This window comes from Teleopsis dalmanni, chromosome X (genome assembly GCF_002237135.1).
Source record: "Teleopsis dalmanni isolate 2A chromosome X, ASM223713v2, whole genome shotgun sequence".
Lineage (NCBI taxonomy): Eukaryota > Metazoa > Arthropoda > Insecta > Diptera > Diopsidae > Teleopsis > Teleopsis dalmanni.
In genome coordinates, this window is record NC_051848.1 from 25,421,970 (window position 1) to 25,442,044 (window position 20,075).

The 20,075-nt window shown below is 29.4% G+C and overlaps 1 protein-coding gene and 2 long non-coding RNA genes across 3 annotated transcripts; 1 reads left to right on the plus strand and 2 right to left on the minus strand.

Moving 5' to 3' along the window:
• Positions 1–5,818: 5,818 nt before the first annotated feature.
• On the minus strand, positions 5,819–6,524 carry LOC119686994 (NTF2-related export protein-like). Its single transcript, XM_038101128.1, has 3 exons — positions 6,461–6,524; positions 6,323–6,403; positions 5,819–6,118 (listed from the first exon to the last, which is right to left on the minus strand). Exons 1-3 carry the CDS (start codon positions 6,467–6,469, stop codon positions 5,819–5,821), a joined length of 390 nt encoding a protein of 129 aa, XP_037957056.1. The 5' UTR covers positions 6,470–6,524.
• Positions 6,525–10,655: 4,131 nt separating this feature from the next.
• On the plus strand, positions 10,656–12,513 carry LOC119690161. The gene is made up of 6 exons (XR_005253567.1): positions 10,656–10,753; positions 10,827–11,085; positions 11,166–11,233; positions 11,926–12,039; positions 12,143–12,218; positions 12,273–12,513. It is a non-coding gene; the product is annotated as an uncharacterized LOC119690161 (long non-coding RNA).
• A 4,551-nt stretch (positions 12,514–17,064) lies between these two features.
• LOC119661802 lies at positions 17,065–18,810 on the minus strand. Its single transcript, XR_005250618.1, has 6 exons — positions 18,713–18,810; positions 18,381–18,639; positions 18,233–18,300; positions 17,422–17,535; positions 17,251–17,318; positions 17,065–17,196 (listed from the first exon to the last, which is right to left on the minus strand). It is a non-coding gene; the product is annotated as an uncharacterized LOC119661802 (long non-coding RNA).
• Positions 18,811–20,075: the final 1,265 nt, after the last annotated feature.

A 20,075-nucleotide genomic window follows, 5' to 3' on the forward strand; every position in this document is an offset into this window, starting at 1 on the left:
TAATTTTCTGGAATTTAGTACGAATAGACATTATTAAGTTTATTAGCAGAAATTTTTGGCAACATGAACTTAGACTCACTACAGGGATAACACAATAGATTTTATAGATTGCAGTGCAAGTTACTAAATAAATTTCTTTTTTAACTTATTTAAAAATAAAGTTAAAAAAATTAGACCAAAAATTTCGAACAAACAGAAGCTCTCTTATAAGTTTCAAAGATCTTTCGGACACATAAAAATTCTTTCACATGCAATAATTAACTTATGTCAATAGAAACAGCAATATCTGAAAGTTACTTAAGTAACTTACTAAGTATGCGATGGATATATACTATAAGAGACACATAATTTTATATAACTACCTAAAAATATATATAAAATTATATAAAAATGGTATTAGTTTGGAAAACTTTTGACTCAAGCAAATATAAGATGTCCAAAAATTTAAGCAAGATTTTATTTTGCATTATTTATGAAGTAAATATGGACTCACAACCGAAAGTTCTGGGCTATTCACAGTGAGACGCTTTATTGTTAGTGTCTATTTAAAAAATAATGAGAATATGGGTGTTAATTTTCTTTTTGTTTGTTTAATTAATCTATATAATTGTCACACTTATACTTAGTTCAAAGTACTCACGGTCACACAATATGGTGCATCTTCAATATCGAAATTGCCTGAATAAAAGTTTGAACATTATCTTTTGATACATGTTTTCCTAATACATCTAATAATTAATTTATTGCTTAAGAAACACTTTTGTAGGAGTCATGCATTTTAGTCATAACCAAAAAGAGTCAATTTTGACGTGCCCATGACTTTGAACATAACTTAGGCGCTGTACAGAAAATAGGTGTGAAGTTAAATATGAAATTATTGTTGTTTTCAATTTCAATTAAAAAATGGAAAATAAGAGAAAGAAAAAAATATCTATTCAAATTTGGTCACGGTGACGAGGGTTTAAGTGCCACGTCACGTTGGTTAAAACATTATAACTCAGTAATGAATGTTAAAATTGTGCCTTATAAGAAATTAATGTGTGTATTTTTGTAATTATACTATTAATTTAAGTAAAACATTAATATGTGTATTAAAATAATAATATAGTTAGGGAATAAATAATTGTTATATCACTCTCTGTTAAGGTCCATTTTTTGGTAAAATGTCACAGTCACGTCAAAATCGAAACTGTTGTTGCTTTTAATGCAAATCAAAAGATTGGAAGTGAGAGAAAAAAATAAATGTCGGTTGATAAATGTCAACTTGATCATGAGAGCCGAGGCTATCTGTTCCTCGTCAAGTATATCATCTCTCAAGTCAACAATACAATTGCTCTCTGAACCTGATATATTTATTATATATATAATTGAATAGCAAATAGCTAGTTAATAAAAGTTTAATTATAGTTTACAATAAAGACCGGAGGCTACCTATTAAGAAAACTCTGCAACATCATGGCAGTGTAGCGCACTTTTATTTTGTTACTACCGTCATTATACGTCACTGTCCTCTCTGCAGCCATGAATAATTTCATTATTTTGCTATTGACACTTGTGTTTAACCTATTTATGATGATTTGATTGACAGCTATAAATAAAATTTTAGTAATTGGAATTTGGCCATGGATTGGCCAAAAATTTTGGTATCATATAATTTAGAGTGCCTGATTGATGGCACTTGACTGCATTTACAAAATCGATTCATTTGATTTTGTTATATTTTCCTCTTTATATATTTTAAAAGCGTATCCAATAACGAAAATATTGATAATTTAATTTTAGGTTTTCATAAATTTGCAATTATATGAAATTTTAATTAAAAATTATTATTTAAGTGTTTAAAGTTAAATAAATCGTAGATTCCATATTTTATATGCTGATTAGCATCAATGAATTATGTGTATATATATATATGTATCAGTGGTACAAATTTATTTATTAAAACATATTTCGTTATTTATGAATATTTATACCCAGATTACATATGTACTATAAGGTACAGTTTATTTATGCTAATTTAAATTGAAAAGGCAAAGAGTGGTAATATTAACGAAATTTTCATATTTTCATAATGGTTTATTTTACTCTTGCTGTTGGAAAAAATTGATAGTGGTAGTTATAGTGAGGAAATTCACAAATCCGAAGAAAAACTTTGGATAAAGTAAGTTCTTAGGCTGACTATACAACTACTTCGCCAAATAACCATCATCTGTGGTCTTTGAAAAAATCTGTAAGTTTGATTGTATGTATATAGTTTTTAAACTGCAATTGTCAGAAAATTAAATCTTATTTACAACGTACACTTAACTTGCGTTTTCACTATTACTGCCCATTTTCTATTCGGAAAATAGATTTGGATTTCTCTATTTTTGTGCCCAAACCTCAAGTTATCTGCTAATTGAAGCTTCGTCACTGTCATGGCTCCATAACCACTTACATGGTTATCGACTAATGCCCACGGTGTATTGCTTCATGACAATACCTGGATACACTGAAAGCTAATCACCGGAAAAAAACGTCAAAACCAATAGGTACATACTTAGCTCTATAGAACTATCTGATGGCACACTCAACCACCCATCGCAATCGAAACTATATATAAATAAATGTTATAAAATATAAATAACAAAATAAATAAATATAAATTAGAATATTAAACGTACAGCCCAGTCTCCGTACGTCCGCGTTTCTTTCTATAAAAGGCTACAATGTCAATAGATATTCAAAAGTCATTAGTCCAATCCTCTATACGTTCTCACTTACGTTTTTCGTCTGAAACTACGGTAGTGCAACGAATTGAAAGTAAATTTTTAATTTTTTTTTTTTGTTTTTTCAGTAGGTAGAAATCATGGACAGCCACAGTGTGAGATTTTACCACTAAAACCACTTCTTAGGAACGGTTTTGTAAGATTGCAGTTATGTTCAGCGGATGCAACCCCCATTCCAGCAATCAGGGCGAGAATGTAAAAGGAGCATAAGATTTGTAATCACAAATTTATCTAAACTAGCACATAGGTAAAACGCAGAGGCAGACGGTAATGTAAAGGAAGACGGGTATCTATTAAGGAAGCGTTACCTGATGGTGGAGACCACAAACGGTATACAGTTAATTTTTGAGATCAACTATTTTTATTTTAGTGCTATTATTTTTGTAGAGACATATGTTATGCATATTTTCACTTGCTATATGTAAAGTACCTTATTTGGGTGCAAATCTTACTCTACAAGTTTGCTTTCCTATAATATTAATTATAATTTTTTTGTTTGTTGAAAGTGTCGCCTCTTATGACGAAAAGAAACTAAAAGTAAGAAGATCATTGCTGATGACCACTAAGGTCCCTGATATTTCATACTTGACAATACTCGAAGCAGCATTGTATGATCTGTCAAATTTCAATAAATCAACTAAAATGTTTGTTGTTGTCTTTTCATTTCCATTCGAACCCTTCTAACAAATAATATATCTGCAAGATTTCTTTAATGATATCCAAAGAAATGAAGAATGAATACAATATTATATCCAGTATTGAGTACTTGGCAATACTCGAAACAGCGTTGTATGGTCTGTCAAATTTCCATAAATTAACTAAAATTTTTTGTTATTGTGTTCTTATTTATATTCGAACTCTTCTAACAAATAATATATTTGCAAGATTTCTTTAATGATATCCAAAGAAATGAAGAATGAATACAGTATTAAATCCAGTATTGAGTACTTGGCAATACACGAAACAGCGTTGTATGGTCTGTCAAATTTCAATAAATCAACTAAAATGTTTGTTGTTGTCTTTTCATCTCTATTGAAACCCTTTTAACAAATAATATATCTGCAAGATTTCTTTAATGATATCCAAATAAATGAAGAATAAATCCAGTAACGTATATTCGAACTTATTGAAACATTAATTTAAAAATGTGGAGTATAAATTGTTAATAAATTTAATGTACCTTGACAAAATTTTAGTGCTTCGAAATGAAATTTATTAATATTGTTTTTGTTGGTTTTAAAACGAAACAAAAGCGTTTCATAGTTGTAATTCAATATAGCCAAAATATCTTCGGCATAAAGAAGTAATACATAAATATCTATAAAAAAAATGGAAAAGCAAAACTTAATGTCACTCATACGTCAGGAGTTGCGCCATTTAAAATTTGTATAATTGCAATTTTACGCTGACAAAGTTTTTCAACTCTTTTAACGGCGTTGAAAATTGCTCCCCAATGACACATTCAACTACGAAAAAATACCAAAAAAAAAAAACAAAACAAAAATGGAAAAACAACAACACAGTATGGAACTAACTTTTAATATATATGTATACATAGATATATATATATGTATATATGTACGTATGAAATTGTGAACGGAAGCAATGAAAATATACGCACGTGCTTATGTATGACGACAGAGATACGCATTCAAGTGTACATATTGCGAAAGTTTATTTGAACCTATAATTTTATCTGGCGTTTGTTATTTTCATTGTTTTTCTTACGATTCATTTCACGTTTTAATTTCTGTTCGTATTTCTGCGTCATTACACCGGAAACGTTACGCTGTGCGCTATTGTAGCCACTTGTGCCATAGAGGCACAGTTCCGGGCATACATAAGCCGTGATATTCCGCACACATACGCCAGAATTGTTGCCAAAGTAAGGCATGAACAACTTGAGAAAAGTTTTTAATCACTCAAAAGCCACAAGGATTTAATCAGCACAATGACAGGATATTGGTGGTGATTCGGTGAGCAGCATTGATGGCTGCGGTTTTCCGAATGGAGGGGAGTGAAAATTTTTAACTTGACTTCTTCCTGGAAAATCTAATAAAAAAGCCGTTTTTCATTTCTAAAAACTTTTCCGAAATATTTCTTTACTTAGTCAGTCGTTTTCCTTTATACAATTTTTTTATTCCTTCATTGTGCTCCACCTATTTTCAATAATAGAAAAGCCACGTCCGCCTGCCTTTGTTTAACTTTTGCAATTGGCAATAGTTTTCCATTTGTGTAAAAGCTGTAAAATTACTGGATATTTTGTGAGTGAAATGCTAACGAATATGAAACGATTTTCGTATACTCACATTTTGCCGATTTTGTCCTATTGTGATGTACCAGTACCTATTTCAATTGAATGGAGTGGAAATTTTAAGCGAACTCCAATAATTTTTAAGCGTTTCGTCATAAAAAATGTCTTAAACATTTTCCATTAAATGTCAGGTTACTGAGATATCTTCAAAGTTTGTAATAAAAAGAAAGATAAAAAGAAAGATAGATAAAAGATAGATTTCAATCAATAGCTTTAAGTTTAAATCTGGCTGTAGTTTCTGGACCTACAGCCAGATTAAAAATCTATTAAAAACCATTTTAAAAATAAATTTATAGCAGTAATACACATTACTGAAATGCTGCCTCCGGAAACACCTGTAAAAAACTTACTTATAGGCATATACTCCTGCACGAAAGCAGACTGAGAATTATGCAGATGTAGCTAATGATATTGAACTGCTAGATAAATTCATACATATTATCACAAGGTCCCTTATACTTAATACTGAGTCAGTGAAGATTTCCAGCCAGACCGATGTATCTCCACTAGATACTAACCAAAAGAGTGATTAAAATAAGTTCAATATACAAATTCTACTAATTTCGATTTTCAAAATCTTATAAAATGAAATCATAAAAACACTTTTTTATAAAAAAACAAGTTATGCCCATACTTTCTAATACTTTTATTCATAAATTTAAGAAAAACAAAAGAGTTATTTTTTATTCAAATAAAATAATTAAGTTTTATTTTTAATTAAACAAATGTCAAGCCCTTAATCACGGAGAATAGTTGAATATATTTTCCAATCATTTCCCATTTTAACTAAATGGAAATCTTGATAGAAAACTTTAACCCCTAGGCCCTTATAGTGCACATTACCCATCGCATTGACTGACATACTGGTAATACCCTTTACCTTTTCAGTAGTTTTTACCACAGGCATAATTGATGTTATTTCATGTTCTGATTCTGGTGTTTTGTGGAGTAAGAAATCCTGAGCTGTTTCCCTCTCCCTAAAGTATTCTTCATTCCAGTCTATCATGAAACCATCCATATAAAAATCAATGACTTTCTGTAAATATACAATGAATAAGTAATATGCCCCAAACTGTGCAACTCTATTGTTCTAAGTACTTATGTTGTTATTAAATACTATACGATTTTTTTTTTTATAAATTAGTGCTCTGCAGATTCACAGAAAGACTCAACCATATTTAAAAGAAAAACTAAAATAAAATTTAATAAAAGATTTTAATAATGTATCTCAATAACTCACTTCGCGGCTCTTGTCCATAGCACCATAATAGGATTTGGTAAATGAATCCGCAATTTGATGGCTCATTTGTTCTTTCAAGGCCTATAATTAAAGGGTTTAAGCAAATAATAATAATAAATTAAAATAAAAGATAATTACAGGATCCATTATGAACAACAAATCCGCTCTCAATAAAACGAACTAATGAAATAAATTTTAATTGATGACAGCTGTCATATTAAAAAAATGCATTCACAATAGCAACGGTCGAATAGTTGTCACAAAAAAATCTTATAAGGAATGGAAACTTATATGTATTCACAATATATGGAATGGAAACTTATATGTAAACGGCATAAAGTAATAATTCACAATAATAATTCTATCTTATAAAGCCGCTGTTAAATAATAATCAATTCAACCTGGAAAACAGAAAGTTACTATATAATCAAAGAATTAGGCCAGCACTACTCTACGGATGTGTTACATACAGGAAAGCCTCAAATACTGCCATTAAACAATTACAGAACCTGGCTATAGGAAGTCTATTTAAGATTTAAGATTACAACAACAGACATTCACAGAGATCTAAGTATCGACTAGAGTATAAAAATATATCAGGGACAGAGCCCTGAAACTATTCATAAAACTTGATACGCTGTCCAACACCGCCCTAACAAACCTCAAGTTCATCTCATGACCCACAGGAAAATATGCTGATCTACTGTCAGTCATCAGTTAAGCAATAAATAAATGATATAAAGTCTAGTATAGTTAAACCTTAGTGTAGGATAGGGATAAGCCCCCACAACAACAACACAAAATAGGCTTTAAACAATAGATGATTGTGACATGTCATATATGTCATATAAGCACTTTTTAATGGGAACATTTTTTTAACTGCTTCTTTGCGTTGAAAATAATTTTTGTATTTTTCTATCCCGCTTAATAAAAGTAAAGTTATGTAGCACTTCTATATTTTTAGTATCTCTCGTAGAATTTATAACATAGTTAAGTAGTAAAAAGTCCAAATAAATGTAGTAGCGAGAAAATTTTCTAAGAAAATGAAAAATCGTAAGAGTTGTATTGCAATGAAAATTAAAGGAAAAAATTAAAAAAAAATGTTGTGTAGCAGAAGTAGAGGTAGGAGCAGCAGCATTTTAAGCGGTAAAGTGCACTTATGCAAGAAACTTTATTGCACAGGAAATTAAAACAGTGCAAGCCAAAAATATACAAAGCAAAAAAAGACAAACAAAAGAAAGTTTTCTCAGAAAAAATATTCTTCCAAGCCGTGTGAAGTGCGCTTCACGTGATGGACTCAACTTCCTGCATTTAGAATTAGAAAGAGGCTAGTAGTTGGAATTAGTGCTGTCAGTAAATGGCTGTAGTCTGTGTCTTCAGGAACGCGTGTTCACGCTTCAAATTAAATAAAACCTTAAAGCGGTACATTTAAAACTAAGTTTAAAATTTTTATTAATTTCAACTTTTATTTTGTGTTTTACGTTTCTTAAAGTTTTTAATACATTAATGAATTTAAGCAACAAAGTGGAAGTTGAAAGCAAAGAAAATACGTTGACAGCTTTGGAACTTTATCTACAACGATAAAATCGAGTTAACTAAACAAAATTGCAATGCTCTATTTTAGTATACCTCCACAGAAACTTTAATACATAGTTCAAAAGTATATTTATTATAAAAAGTTTTCGGTACTACTGCTTACCCACGTAACTAAACGGGGCTTTAGAGGGCTTGAAAGCCTGCTTCCATAGACTACTCATATAGAACATCGTAAAATTATATTTATAATTACTAATAAAAACAATAATTTGTTTTTAATACTGAAATAATCTGAAAATGAACTTTCAGATAATTTATCTCAGTTTATATCCAGCTCTATTGAGGTTCCACAATTTCGGAAATCGAAAAATATCTTAGATAGGGAACTTCAAAAACTTATAAAAATAAAGTTCTTTAAGTTTCGTATGCCTCAAGATCGAAAATATGTTGAGATTTTACGTTATGCCCACTACAAATCTATATAAAGGTCTTTTTTTCTTTGATATCGTTTGGGGACTAATAGGTATAAACGTGACTTACAGGAAGTCCGGGCACAACATCAAAGTACTCAAAAGCATAACAACTTGATATAAAGCGTCAATAAGCGCACCATTGGAATTAACTTCCGCCGGTACCAATGAAGAATTTGTGTGTCATTTTTTTAACTTGGTTTAATGCGAGGTATCAACCAACAGCCACTACGAAACCAACCCCAACTGGTCAGTCCAATATATGACAATCAACCAAACAATTAAGTTCATAATATTAAGAAAAGTATTAGTAGCATTTATTATAATAATTCCAATGATTCTTCCTATGTTTTGATATGGGATATATGGAAAATGGTTTAAGATAATTTAATAGGTATTTAGATAGAATACCACATTAAAGTTAAGGTGACTTAGTTAATATCACTTTATACAAAATTTTTTTAATTATCAACATTTTTGATAGTTTCAGCTCATAACTTATTCACAGTGTTGATGATACGAGCATATTCTTATTATTCTCATAAAGCACATTTTTCTTCTTATCAATTATACACTTTAATATCCAGACTTCAGAAAGAAAATAAAAAATTATTAAATGTACTTTTTCCATACTTATGCAAATTTAATAATTCTGAAAGCACTTAAGAATTAAAATTTCCTTTTATGATGTTATAATGAAATTATTTGCCAAGCGTGTCACTCAGTGTCGATTCATAATTATTATTGAATTTATTTTCATTTTAAATTATGAATCTATTTACCTCTTAAGAGCCGTGTACCTGATGCATTATACGCCATGAAGAAAATACTTCCAAATATGTTTCTATTGAAATCAGGTTTCCCAGCAGCTGAGCAGCTGACAAGATTGCTACCCTTTAATTAAAATTAACGTATAAGTAATTTACCCAATAAAATTGGTATAGTTTATAGATTTTAGTTTTCTGATAATTGAGTTTATGGAACACCACAAAACATTTCTCTAAGTGCTATTTAGTTATATAGTTTTAGAAATGCTCTTAAGAATTGTTTTCTAATTTTACGACTAATGCAATATTAGTGTCAAGCTTTTCTTATTTAGAAGAGTGATTAGAAATCTGTGGTTAGATAGTATCATATAAGTTTCATCTTTCAGTACTTAAAACATTGTGATTCATACTAAAATGGTTAATAAATAATATTGATTTTCGGTTTTCTAAGAGAGTATACAATTTAGTCCTAAATTCACCGAAAAATTGGAGATCCAATCCTCTGACTCCACGCTATGCTCATAATTTGGCGTCCACACTGGTTATATATGTAATATGATTACAATAGTACTTCTTCACACTTCACTCTCTTCCAACTGGAATGCTTTCATATAAGACTTTACTCCTAAACATGACAGGAATTCAATTTCGTTTTAAGTTGAGTAACAATATCTTTAGTTTCTAAACTCTGTAAACATCATATTTGTCACCACTGCTTTGATTGGTAGTAATATTTCTAAGATATGCTTTTGATTGTATACATTCCTCGATTTTCATTTGAAATGCAAATGACCTGCAATCACATGTCCGTTACTCATAATCTTACTCTTTACCTTGCCAAGCTGCTTTTTAAACAGTTGAGTTGAGTCTATACTATAGTGCTTCTGCAGTAAAAGAGATACAAACCATTATAATTGATATAAATATTTAACTTTGAATGAGAAGTACGTTTATAGTGACCCGTCTTCCTACTACAGTTGAGAGCATTTTCCCGCATTTACATTTATATCATAAAGCCTTTTATTCACATCTCGTGATAGTTCTTTGGTTTTCAAAATTTATGGCATGCAGGTCAGATATGTAATCAACACTAATATTCCCGTAAACTAGTGTCTAGTTTTTTATAAATCATAAAGAAATTCAGTATTTTAGCCTTAATTGGTGCTGCACAATTAATTTCGGATTTTATGCTCATGTTGAAGTGATATTCTGTAATCCTCCATTCATACTAAACTTATAACATCCAAACTAAAAACTAGTGTCTAGTTTTTTATAAATCATAAAGGAATTCAGTATGTTAGCCTTAATTGGTGCTGTACAATTAATTTCGGATTTTATGCTCATGTTGAAGTGATATTCTGTAATCCTTCATTCATACTTAACTTGTAACATCCAACAAATTAAAACTAACAAAATCGCAAAGCTCTTCGTCGTTCCATTTATTTATGGATTGATATTTATTTTTTGTTTGGAATAAAATAAATCGTAGTTACATTTGTTAAAATTCAAATATCAACATGATTTTTTCTAGTCAAATAAAAATGAGTTAAAAATGTTTTAAATGAAACAAAAATTTTAGATGTGTTTTACAAAATTTAACAAGCGACAAAAATAAATTATTAATCCTCAAAATTATTAGCCGCGTCCACAAAATGGCTGTAAGAATCTATTATTTAATAAAAACACTCATTAAAAACACTTGATGAAAAATAATTACTATCATTCATACAGAAATCAGTGGAGCGTTACACAGAAATTGATATGAATGAGTCTGAAGGTGACGATGAGCATTTCCAATCGCAACAGCCTAAAGTGAATTCTGATGTTTATGTTAATGGATTTGTCGTTGTTATGGATATCATTTCCCTGCTCTTCAAGCTGCTGATAGTGTCTCTGTTCGTATACGTCATATACAGTTTGTGGCGCACTAAGCGTGATGTCTTCGACGATGAAGATGATTGTCCAATCTTTTAATTCTTTCCTCTACCACGTAAGTACCATGAGTTCTTTCGATATAACTAACAATACATACTATATACTATACTGAACATTTTCTAAAAACTTCTACAGAGTTATAATTCAGTTGTTTCCTATGTGCCATCACTGCTTCAAGACTGTGGGAATATCATATAACATATGTAAGTACATAGACACTCGCAATGTAATGCCAAGCAGTTTTTATTACTGATTAAACAAAATTATAAATTAATATTCAATGGTCGAAATAGTAATATTTAAGGAATATTATGTCTTGAATTTTCTTTTGAATCCATATGCAAAATGCACAACTTTAAAGTGCCAGTATTTTGGTCTTTTCAATTGAATTTGATTTCATCTCAGTTATCCCTTTTCATTTCTTGTTGTTCTAAGCTTATTATCTTCAAATAACAACAATTAATACTCTATACAATCTATCAAAATATTAAACTTAATAACTAGTTGAAATAAATACAAATTGCCGATTAGTTTGGTTAAATGAAATGTAAGGTTTGGGTTGAAATCCTCTTATTCTTATATCCTTTTCACATTGTATGAATATGGAGAGAATATGTATAATTTGTCTAAGTATTTGTTACACAGTGAAGAGGATTTAAATACCTCAAAAATTATCTGGAATATTGAGTCCATTTTAGGAACGATGCATTTATGTTTGTCAGTTTGTTACTCTGCAACAACTCAAACTGAAATCTTCTTCCCAGTCTCCTTCTGCATTTAGTTTGGATCTTTCTTTCTGCAGAAATACTAATTTAAATAAGTCTTTTTATTATTATATTGAATATTTTGATTTTTATTAAGAGTATAGTTTATATAGTTTTATATTCAACTTCAGACAGTTTCCAATCGCGACAACATCAATGTTCCTCCTGTCAAACAAAACCTTGTTTCGAATGAATCAAGGATTAAGTAATAAAGATTTTTAAATTAAATTTTGAAACCAATTAAGGTAATTATAAAATTATTCATATATTGTACAGATACTTGATTATATGTATTTTTTATTAAATAATTTTGTTTTTATTATGATTAATCTCACAAACAATTTTTAGGTATAATGTTGAACGGTTTGTTTGCGACTTGTTATATTGTTATATTGTATTCGTTTAAAGGACACCTGGAACCTAAGTAATTTCAAAACTTAATTTATTTTATTTAATAAATTATAAGCTTTCTTTTTAGCCTTGCTTGAAAAATATGATTGTGAACCTTTTTTCCATATTTTATATAAAAAATGGATTGGTGTGGCACAGAGAAGATAAATTAATTAAGTAAACCTCGCTATACATTAACTGACGATATTTGAGTATTCCGACACATTATCAGTTTTTTGGATATTTAATATTTTATTTATTTATGTATTTTTTATCAACTGGCATCTGATAATGGTGAAATGAAATATAATCACATAGATATGGTTTTTTAAAAAAAAGCTTTGTCTTTTACTGTCTAAAACAGTCATAACTTAAGATAATACTACATTATTATAATAAAAACTAAAATTTTATTCTTTGATTTTAGCACGTTGATTAAGGTGCTTATGTATCTCAATTATTTAATTTTATTTCGCACTTTCGTAATCTTAAAGTGTTTAGATATAACAAACTAAAAAGTAAGCATAATCAACTAAACTGAACTCACTTATGATTAAAACTTATGATTTAAAACCAGATCTGCTAAAACAGCAAAATTTCACTGTTGCAGCTTAAAGCTTTTTATGGTTCGTCATAATAATTACTAAGTTCATGTCAGGGATAAAATAATTCACATTGATTAAAGCTTCCTCAGGGTAAGGCATACATTATTTACACCCTATGATAACATTACTCACACTGCACTAACCTGGAACCCTCAAGGAATAAGGCGCTAGGGCAGACCTGAAGTGACCTAGGGGAAATAGCATAAAATAGAACTTGTTGGAAGACTTTTGTTGACTTCTTAAGCTCCAAAGGAAGTATGTATTAATCATAATAAAGCCTCCTACCATTTATACTTCGGTATAGGGACACCTCACGCGATATCGTAGCCATAGAGGAACTGAACTGAAACGTCCTAGAATATTTTGTAACCACTGATAGGATTTAAATGTATTTAATCGGTGCCCAATAGATAATATTATAGAGTAAAAGAAAATTTGAAAGATATGATTTTAAATTAATACTAATTAACTTATACCTACTTCTGTAATATGATTCAGGATACAACGAAAACAAAAACTTACCGTTAATAACATCTTAGTTTGATTCCTTAAGACATTTCTTCTTATTTTGATTATTATTGGATATGATGACTAGAAGCAAGAGTTAAATTTCTGTTCACCAACTATAATTTTGACAAAACTCTTCTGACTTTAATTCGATTTCGTTCTGTAAAAGATTTTCGTGCACTAATTCTACAGATGTTACTTTCTTATTTCAGCATTTTCCAGTTTTTTAAATAGAATTTGACTTTCAATATTTCAATTTAGTTAAGACTATCTCTAAATTATTGCAAACAAAATTTAAGGTATAGGTATTTAAATAGTTTTTAATTTGTATCTCAGGATAGTGCCTATTGGTTTATCTTAAGTCTAAGAATTGTTACAAAATTGATATAATCTATGGAAAACTCCAGCAATTATGTTTTTTTTCTTGCTCACTAGATGTGCAAATCTGAAGTATTCAAATGATATAAATACTTTCTTTAACAATGATTAGATTCACTAGTATACTTCAGGTTTAAAATTATATGCATTTTATATATTTTCTTCAAATTTACAATTTCAATATCAATTTACATATTTTTCCAATTTAAATAGTTTTTACTATATAAACACTTCGAAATGCCATTCTATTTAACCAATCTTCGTTCTGGAGCATAAATAGAGAGCTATTAACCTTTCGAAATCAACCAAAAGAAACCTTCTTGGATTATATGCTATTCGGATGGCTGACTTTGTCAATTGACCTTATGGTGCAAACTTATGTTTTACGATCTATTTGCAACGATTATATCTACGTATGTTAGTATATCTAAGCAAAAGCAGTTTTATAAGGCTTTACAGTGCAATAATTATAGCCAACTCATTTTTAATAGGGTTTTATATAAAACTGCATAGTAGATTTTTCAAAATGAGCCTTGAACGATTGTCAGCTTAAGATTCTCTATTTCAATAACTAAACTAGCAAAGCCAATACTAAAAAGGTTAATAATATAAACAAATCAAATTTAAATTAAACAAAATATTTAAATGGGTTTATGATTTTGGGCTTAATAACTCAATAATTTACTACTTCATTGAATATCGCATAATATAAAAAGTAAACGAAATCTTAAATTAATATTTATTTTGTGGGCTTAGTCCGATTCTTCATTTTTCGTAGAGTGATTAGATCAAGACCTCCAAATCTAGAAATTCCGGTACCACCGATTATTTCCGGAGTGGTGATTTCAGTTTCTGGAACAGAAAATATTCATTTGTATGAAGAGAATATTAATCTGGTGGTCGTTTTTTTGATAGAAACGTTTACACAATGACGATTTTAAGCGATCGCAGAACTTGGTGCACACTTGAGGGAAAAAAGGCGCGTAATAGATTATAAGATAAATTGGATTCTATTGTTATACTCATCAGTATACATACTTGTTTTTTTTTTTTTTGTATAAACTGACAAAATACAGTGCTATCAACTTACAGGAAAAATAATTTTGATAGGATCTTTTACGTGTGTTTTTCAAATAATAATTTCGGAATTCATTTTACATTTATCATGCATAGTTTAAGCCATTTACGTTTGCTTAACTTTATTAAGAATTAGTTTGAAATCGACATTGCGCTTAGGTATTTTTTCGGTTTATTTAAAGGCAAATATGTCCTTTGGTGAACAGGAATTGATGACATTTATTGCTATTTTAACCAGCTCCAATTCACGAATGTACCCTTGAATCAAATAGTAAATATCAACTTTCAATGGAACTAGCAAAATACAGTTATCTGTTGCCAATTACATAATCAAATGCACTATATACAAACATGATATCAAACGTACGGTTGCCACAGGAGCTCCTCCAGCAAGGATAATCGCACATGCGAAGTTTTGCTTATGTTATTCCTACAAATTTTTATTCATGTTTCGGGTGCAGAAGCATGAAAGCGGCAAATTTTCTGCATTGAGTTTGTTCACTCATTCGTTATTCAAATCAGTCCTTTAGTGTTTGTTCATGTGCCTGGATGCCTGCGTATATGGATCCTGATAAGCGGGAGAGCAGATAAGATTGCTTAAGAGGCTGCTAAACTCAAAGATGTTCCACGTTTTTTCTTTTTTTTTTTGTAAGTTTTAAATGATAGCAAATAATATAAATATTCATTTCTTTTATATCTAATTTTGCAATCCATACATACAATTGAACATTTTTTATAGTCATATTTATCTATTATTTATATTACAGATATATTGGCTACATTTAATCATATATAGCATTACGTTGAAGCTATTTGAGTCAGTACACTTGAACATTTTTACTCACTAAACAATAATTGACCTCAGATCTGCATACCTCCCCGAGGAGCCTATAACGATTAATATTATGTTTATTCTTTAGGGCTTTCAATTTCAATCACTTAACATTCACGTTAAAGTGAAAAGTTACTATAGAGTAATATAGAGTGTGACTATACCATAAATACCATGGTTGTTTGGTTGGTTGCAGTGGCAGGTCATAAAATAACATCAAATGTGCCTCAATTAGCGATTTTTCGCCGTTTTGTTACCACATTCCTCGCAAGAACCGTAGTATAGAAGAGTAGAGACTAAATCCATCCCACTGAATTTAGGTAATTTAATAGGTCTTTCATCTTCACCATTGAGCAGTCTGATAAACTATCACAAAAGTATTTTCCTAAGAACCTATATCTTCAGGATGCTAGAGCTGGGTATTCACAGAGAAAATGTATTAATGTTTCTTTCTCCTGCGGGTTTATAAATACCATACCATAGATATGATTGAATTCCTTCAATGTTTATTCAGTACATTATTTCTCTCAATAGTAACTGACTATAATATATAATAAATTCTTGTATTTGCAGAAATGTCTCATCGTAGGTGCAAATAACAAGTCTCATTTCAGCTTTATTATGAAAAATATCTAAAAACGTTGAATAAAGCAATCACGTAAACTTCTATATTAATATAGTATAAAATAATAATTATTTATTCCATACCAATATTTTATGTTGATGTAAACCATACACCTACATTAAAGAGGACCAGATTCAACATCTAACGAATATTGATTAGCCATGCCATTGCACTTAACTAATATAATAAAGAGAGAGAGAGAGAAAGAGAGAGAGAGAGAGAAAGAGAGAGAGAGATATCTTGGTAATATTTTTTGAATCATACATATATACCATTAACTCTTGTTAATGGTGTATACTTTTGTTCCCTACGTCTGTTAAGTTCTTCATTGTCCAAATTTTTTTGTTTATATCCACAAGTTGCCACAAAACCACACTTTAAAATCATTCCTTCACTTTACTTTCTTGACAATAAAACTGATGTTATGGTGATAACATCCTTTTATTAATAGTTCTAAAAGAATCACCATTATATATGTATTTTTGTGACAAATCACCGTCCAGTGTGTTTTTAGAACCTGTTTTGGCAGAAGCGAAGAGTATTTAGTTCGTTGTAAATCGTAAACCTGTCCACTCCTGGAACATATTAATTCATTGAATTGTAATTTTAGTTCAGACTTCACACACGGCTGGAATGATGTATTTACTGCTAAATGAACACTGTTATTTATAATTATAAATAATAATAAAAAAATTTTAATTGATCGTGAAAATGGTATCGGAAACTAATATAAAGAGAATTTGGAAAACCATTTCGAAAAGTTTTTGAAACTCAAAGACGTGACTACTTAATTATAAAATATATATGTACTTATTATAAAAGTGAAACATATTTTTATTATGTATATTAAAAATCAATAATATACAAATGTATATTTGTAAAAATAGATCACTTAAAATTAGCAAGCTCAAAATTGGCTTTTTGAGTACTTAAATGTAGACATGTTAATATTCTTAGCAGCACATTAGTAAAGATAGGCCAAACAATGCTATGAATAGAACTTATTAGAATAAATAATAAAGCAATTTAATTTTGGTATTACTTAGGTTCCAGGTTTCCTTTAAACGAATACAATATAACAAGTCGCAAACAAACCGTTCAACATTATACCTAAAAATTGTTTGTGAGATTAATCATAATAAAAACAAAATTATTTAATAAAAAATACATATAATCAAGTATCTGTACAATATATGAATAATTTTATAATTACCTTAATTGGTTTCAAAATTTAATTTAAAAATCTTTATTACTTAATCCTTGACTCATTCGAAACAAGGTTTTGTTTGGCAGGAGGAACATTGATGTTGTCGCGATTGGAAACTGTCTGAAGTTGAGTATAAAACTATATAAAAAACTCTTAATAAAAATTAAAATATTCAATATAATAACAAAAAGACTTATTTAAATTTAAAAGATTTATTTCTGCAGAAAGAAAGATCGAAACTAAATGCAGAAGGAGACTGGGAAGAAGATTTCAGTTTGAGTTGTTGCAGAGTAACAAACTGACAAACATAAATGCATCGTTCCTAAAATGAACTCAATATTCCTGATAATTTTTGAGGTATTTAAATCCTCTTCACTGTGTAACAAATACTTAGACAAATTATACATATTCTCTCCATATTCATACAATGTGAAAAGGATATAAGAATAAGAGGATTTCAACCCAAACCTTACATTTCATTTAACCAAACTAATCGGCAATTTGTATTTATTTCAACTAGTTATTAAGTTTAATATTTTGATAGATTGTATAGAGTATTAATTGTTGTTATTTGAAGATAATAAGCTTAGAACAACAAGAAATGAAAAGGGATAACTGAGATGAAATCAAATTCAATTGAAAAGACCAAAATACTGGCACTTTAAAGTTGTGCATTTTGCATATGGATTCAAAAGAAAATTCAAGACATAATATTCCTTAAATATTACTATTTCGACCATTGAATATTAATTTATAATTTTGTTTAATCAGTAATAAAAACTGCTTGACATTACATTGGGAGTGTCAATGTACTTACATATGTTATATGATATTCCCACAGTCTTGAAGCAGTGATGGCACATAGGAAACAACTGAATTATAACTCTGTAGAAGTTTTTAGAAAATGTTCAGTATAGTATATAGTATGTATTGTTAGTTATATCGAAAGAACTCATGGTACTTACGTGGTAGAGGAAAGAATTAAAAGATTGGACAATCATCTTCATCGTCGAAGACATCACGCTTAGTGCGCCACAAACTGTATATGACGTATACGAACAGAGACACTATCAGCAGCTTGAAGAGCAGGGAAATGATATCCATAACAACGACAAATCCATTAACATAAACATCAGAATTCACTTTAGGCTGTTGCGATTGGAAATGCTCATCGTCACCTTCAGACTCATTCATATCAATTTCTGTGTAACGCTCCACTGATTTCTGTATGAATGATAGTAATTATTTTTCATCAAGTGTTTTTAATGAGTGTTTTTATTAAATAATAGATTCTTACAGCCATTTTGTGGACGCGGCTAATAATTTTGAGGATTAATAATTTATTTTTGTCGCTTGTTAAATTTTGTAAAACACATCTAAAATTTTTGTTTCATTTAAAACATTTTTAACTCATTTTTATTTGACTAGAAAAAATCATGTTGATATTTGAATTTTAACAAATGTAACTACGATTTATTTTATTCCAAACAAAAAATAAATATCAATCCATAAATAAATGGAACGACGAAGAGCTTTGCGATTTTGTTAGTTTTAATTTGTTGGATGTTACAAGTTAAGTATGAATGAAGGATTACAGAATATCACTTCAACATGAGCATAAAATCCGAAATTAATTGTACAGCACCAATTAAGGCTAACATACTGAATTCCTTTATGATTTATAAAAAACTAGACACTAGTTTTTAGTTTGGATGTTATAAGTTTAGTATGAATGGAGGATTACAGAATATCACTTCAACATGAGCATAAAATCCGAAATTAATTGTGCAGCACCAATTAAGGCTAAAATACTGAATTTCTTTATGATTTATAAAAAACTAGACACTAGTTTACGGGAATATTAGTGTTAATTATATATCTGACCTGCATGCCATAAATTTGGAAAACCAAAGAACTATCACGAGATGTGAATAAAAGGCTTTATGATATAAATGTAAATGCGGGGAAATGCTCTCAACTGTAGTAGGAAGACGGGTCACTGTAAACATACTTCTCATTCAAAGTTAAATATTTATATCAATTATAATGGTTTGTATCTCTTTTACTGCAAAAGCACTATAGTATAGACTCAACTCAACTGTTTAGAAAGCAGCTTGGCAAGGTAAAGAGTAAGATTATGAGTAACGGACATGTGATTGCAGGTCATTTGCATTTCAAATGAAAATCGAGGAATGTATACAATCAAAAGCATGTCTTAGAAATATTACTTCCAATGAAAGCAGTGCTGACAAATATGATGTTTACAGAGTTTAGAAACTAAAAATATTGTTACTCAACTTAAAACGAAATTGAATTCCTGTCATGCTTAGGAGTAAAGTCTTATATAAAAGCATTTCAGTTTGAAGAGAATGAAGTGTGAAGAAGTACTATTGTAATCATATTACATATATAACCAGTGTGGACACCAAATCATGAGCATATCGTGGCGTCAGAGGATTGGATCCCCAATTCTTCAGTGAATTTAGGACTGAATTATATACTCTCTTAGAAAACCGAAAATCAATAATATTTATTAACCATTTTAGTATGAATTCCAATGTTTTAAGTACTGAAAGATGAAACTTATATTATACTATCCAGACTATCCAGATTTCTAATCACTCTTCTAAACAAGAAAAGCTTGACACTAATATTGCATT

Excerpts from the sequence above, each read along its gene's own strand:
- LOC119686994 (XM_038101128.1), bottom strand. Across the intron at positions 6,119-6,322 it reads CTATGGACAAGAGCCGCGAA|AAAGTCATTGATTTTTATAT; the intron begins GTGAGTTATTGA and ends GTATATTTACAG.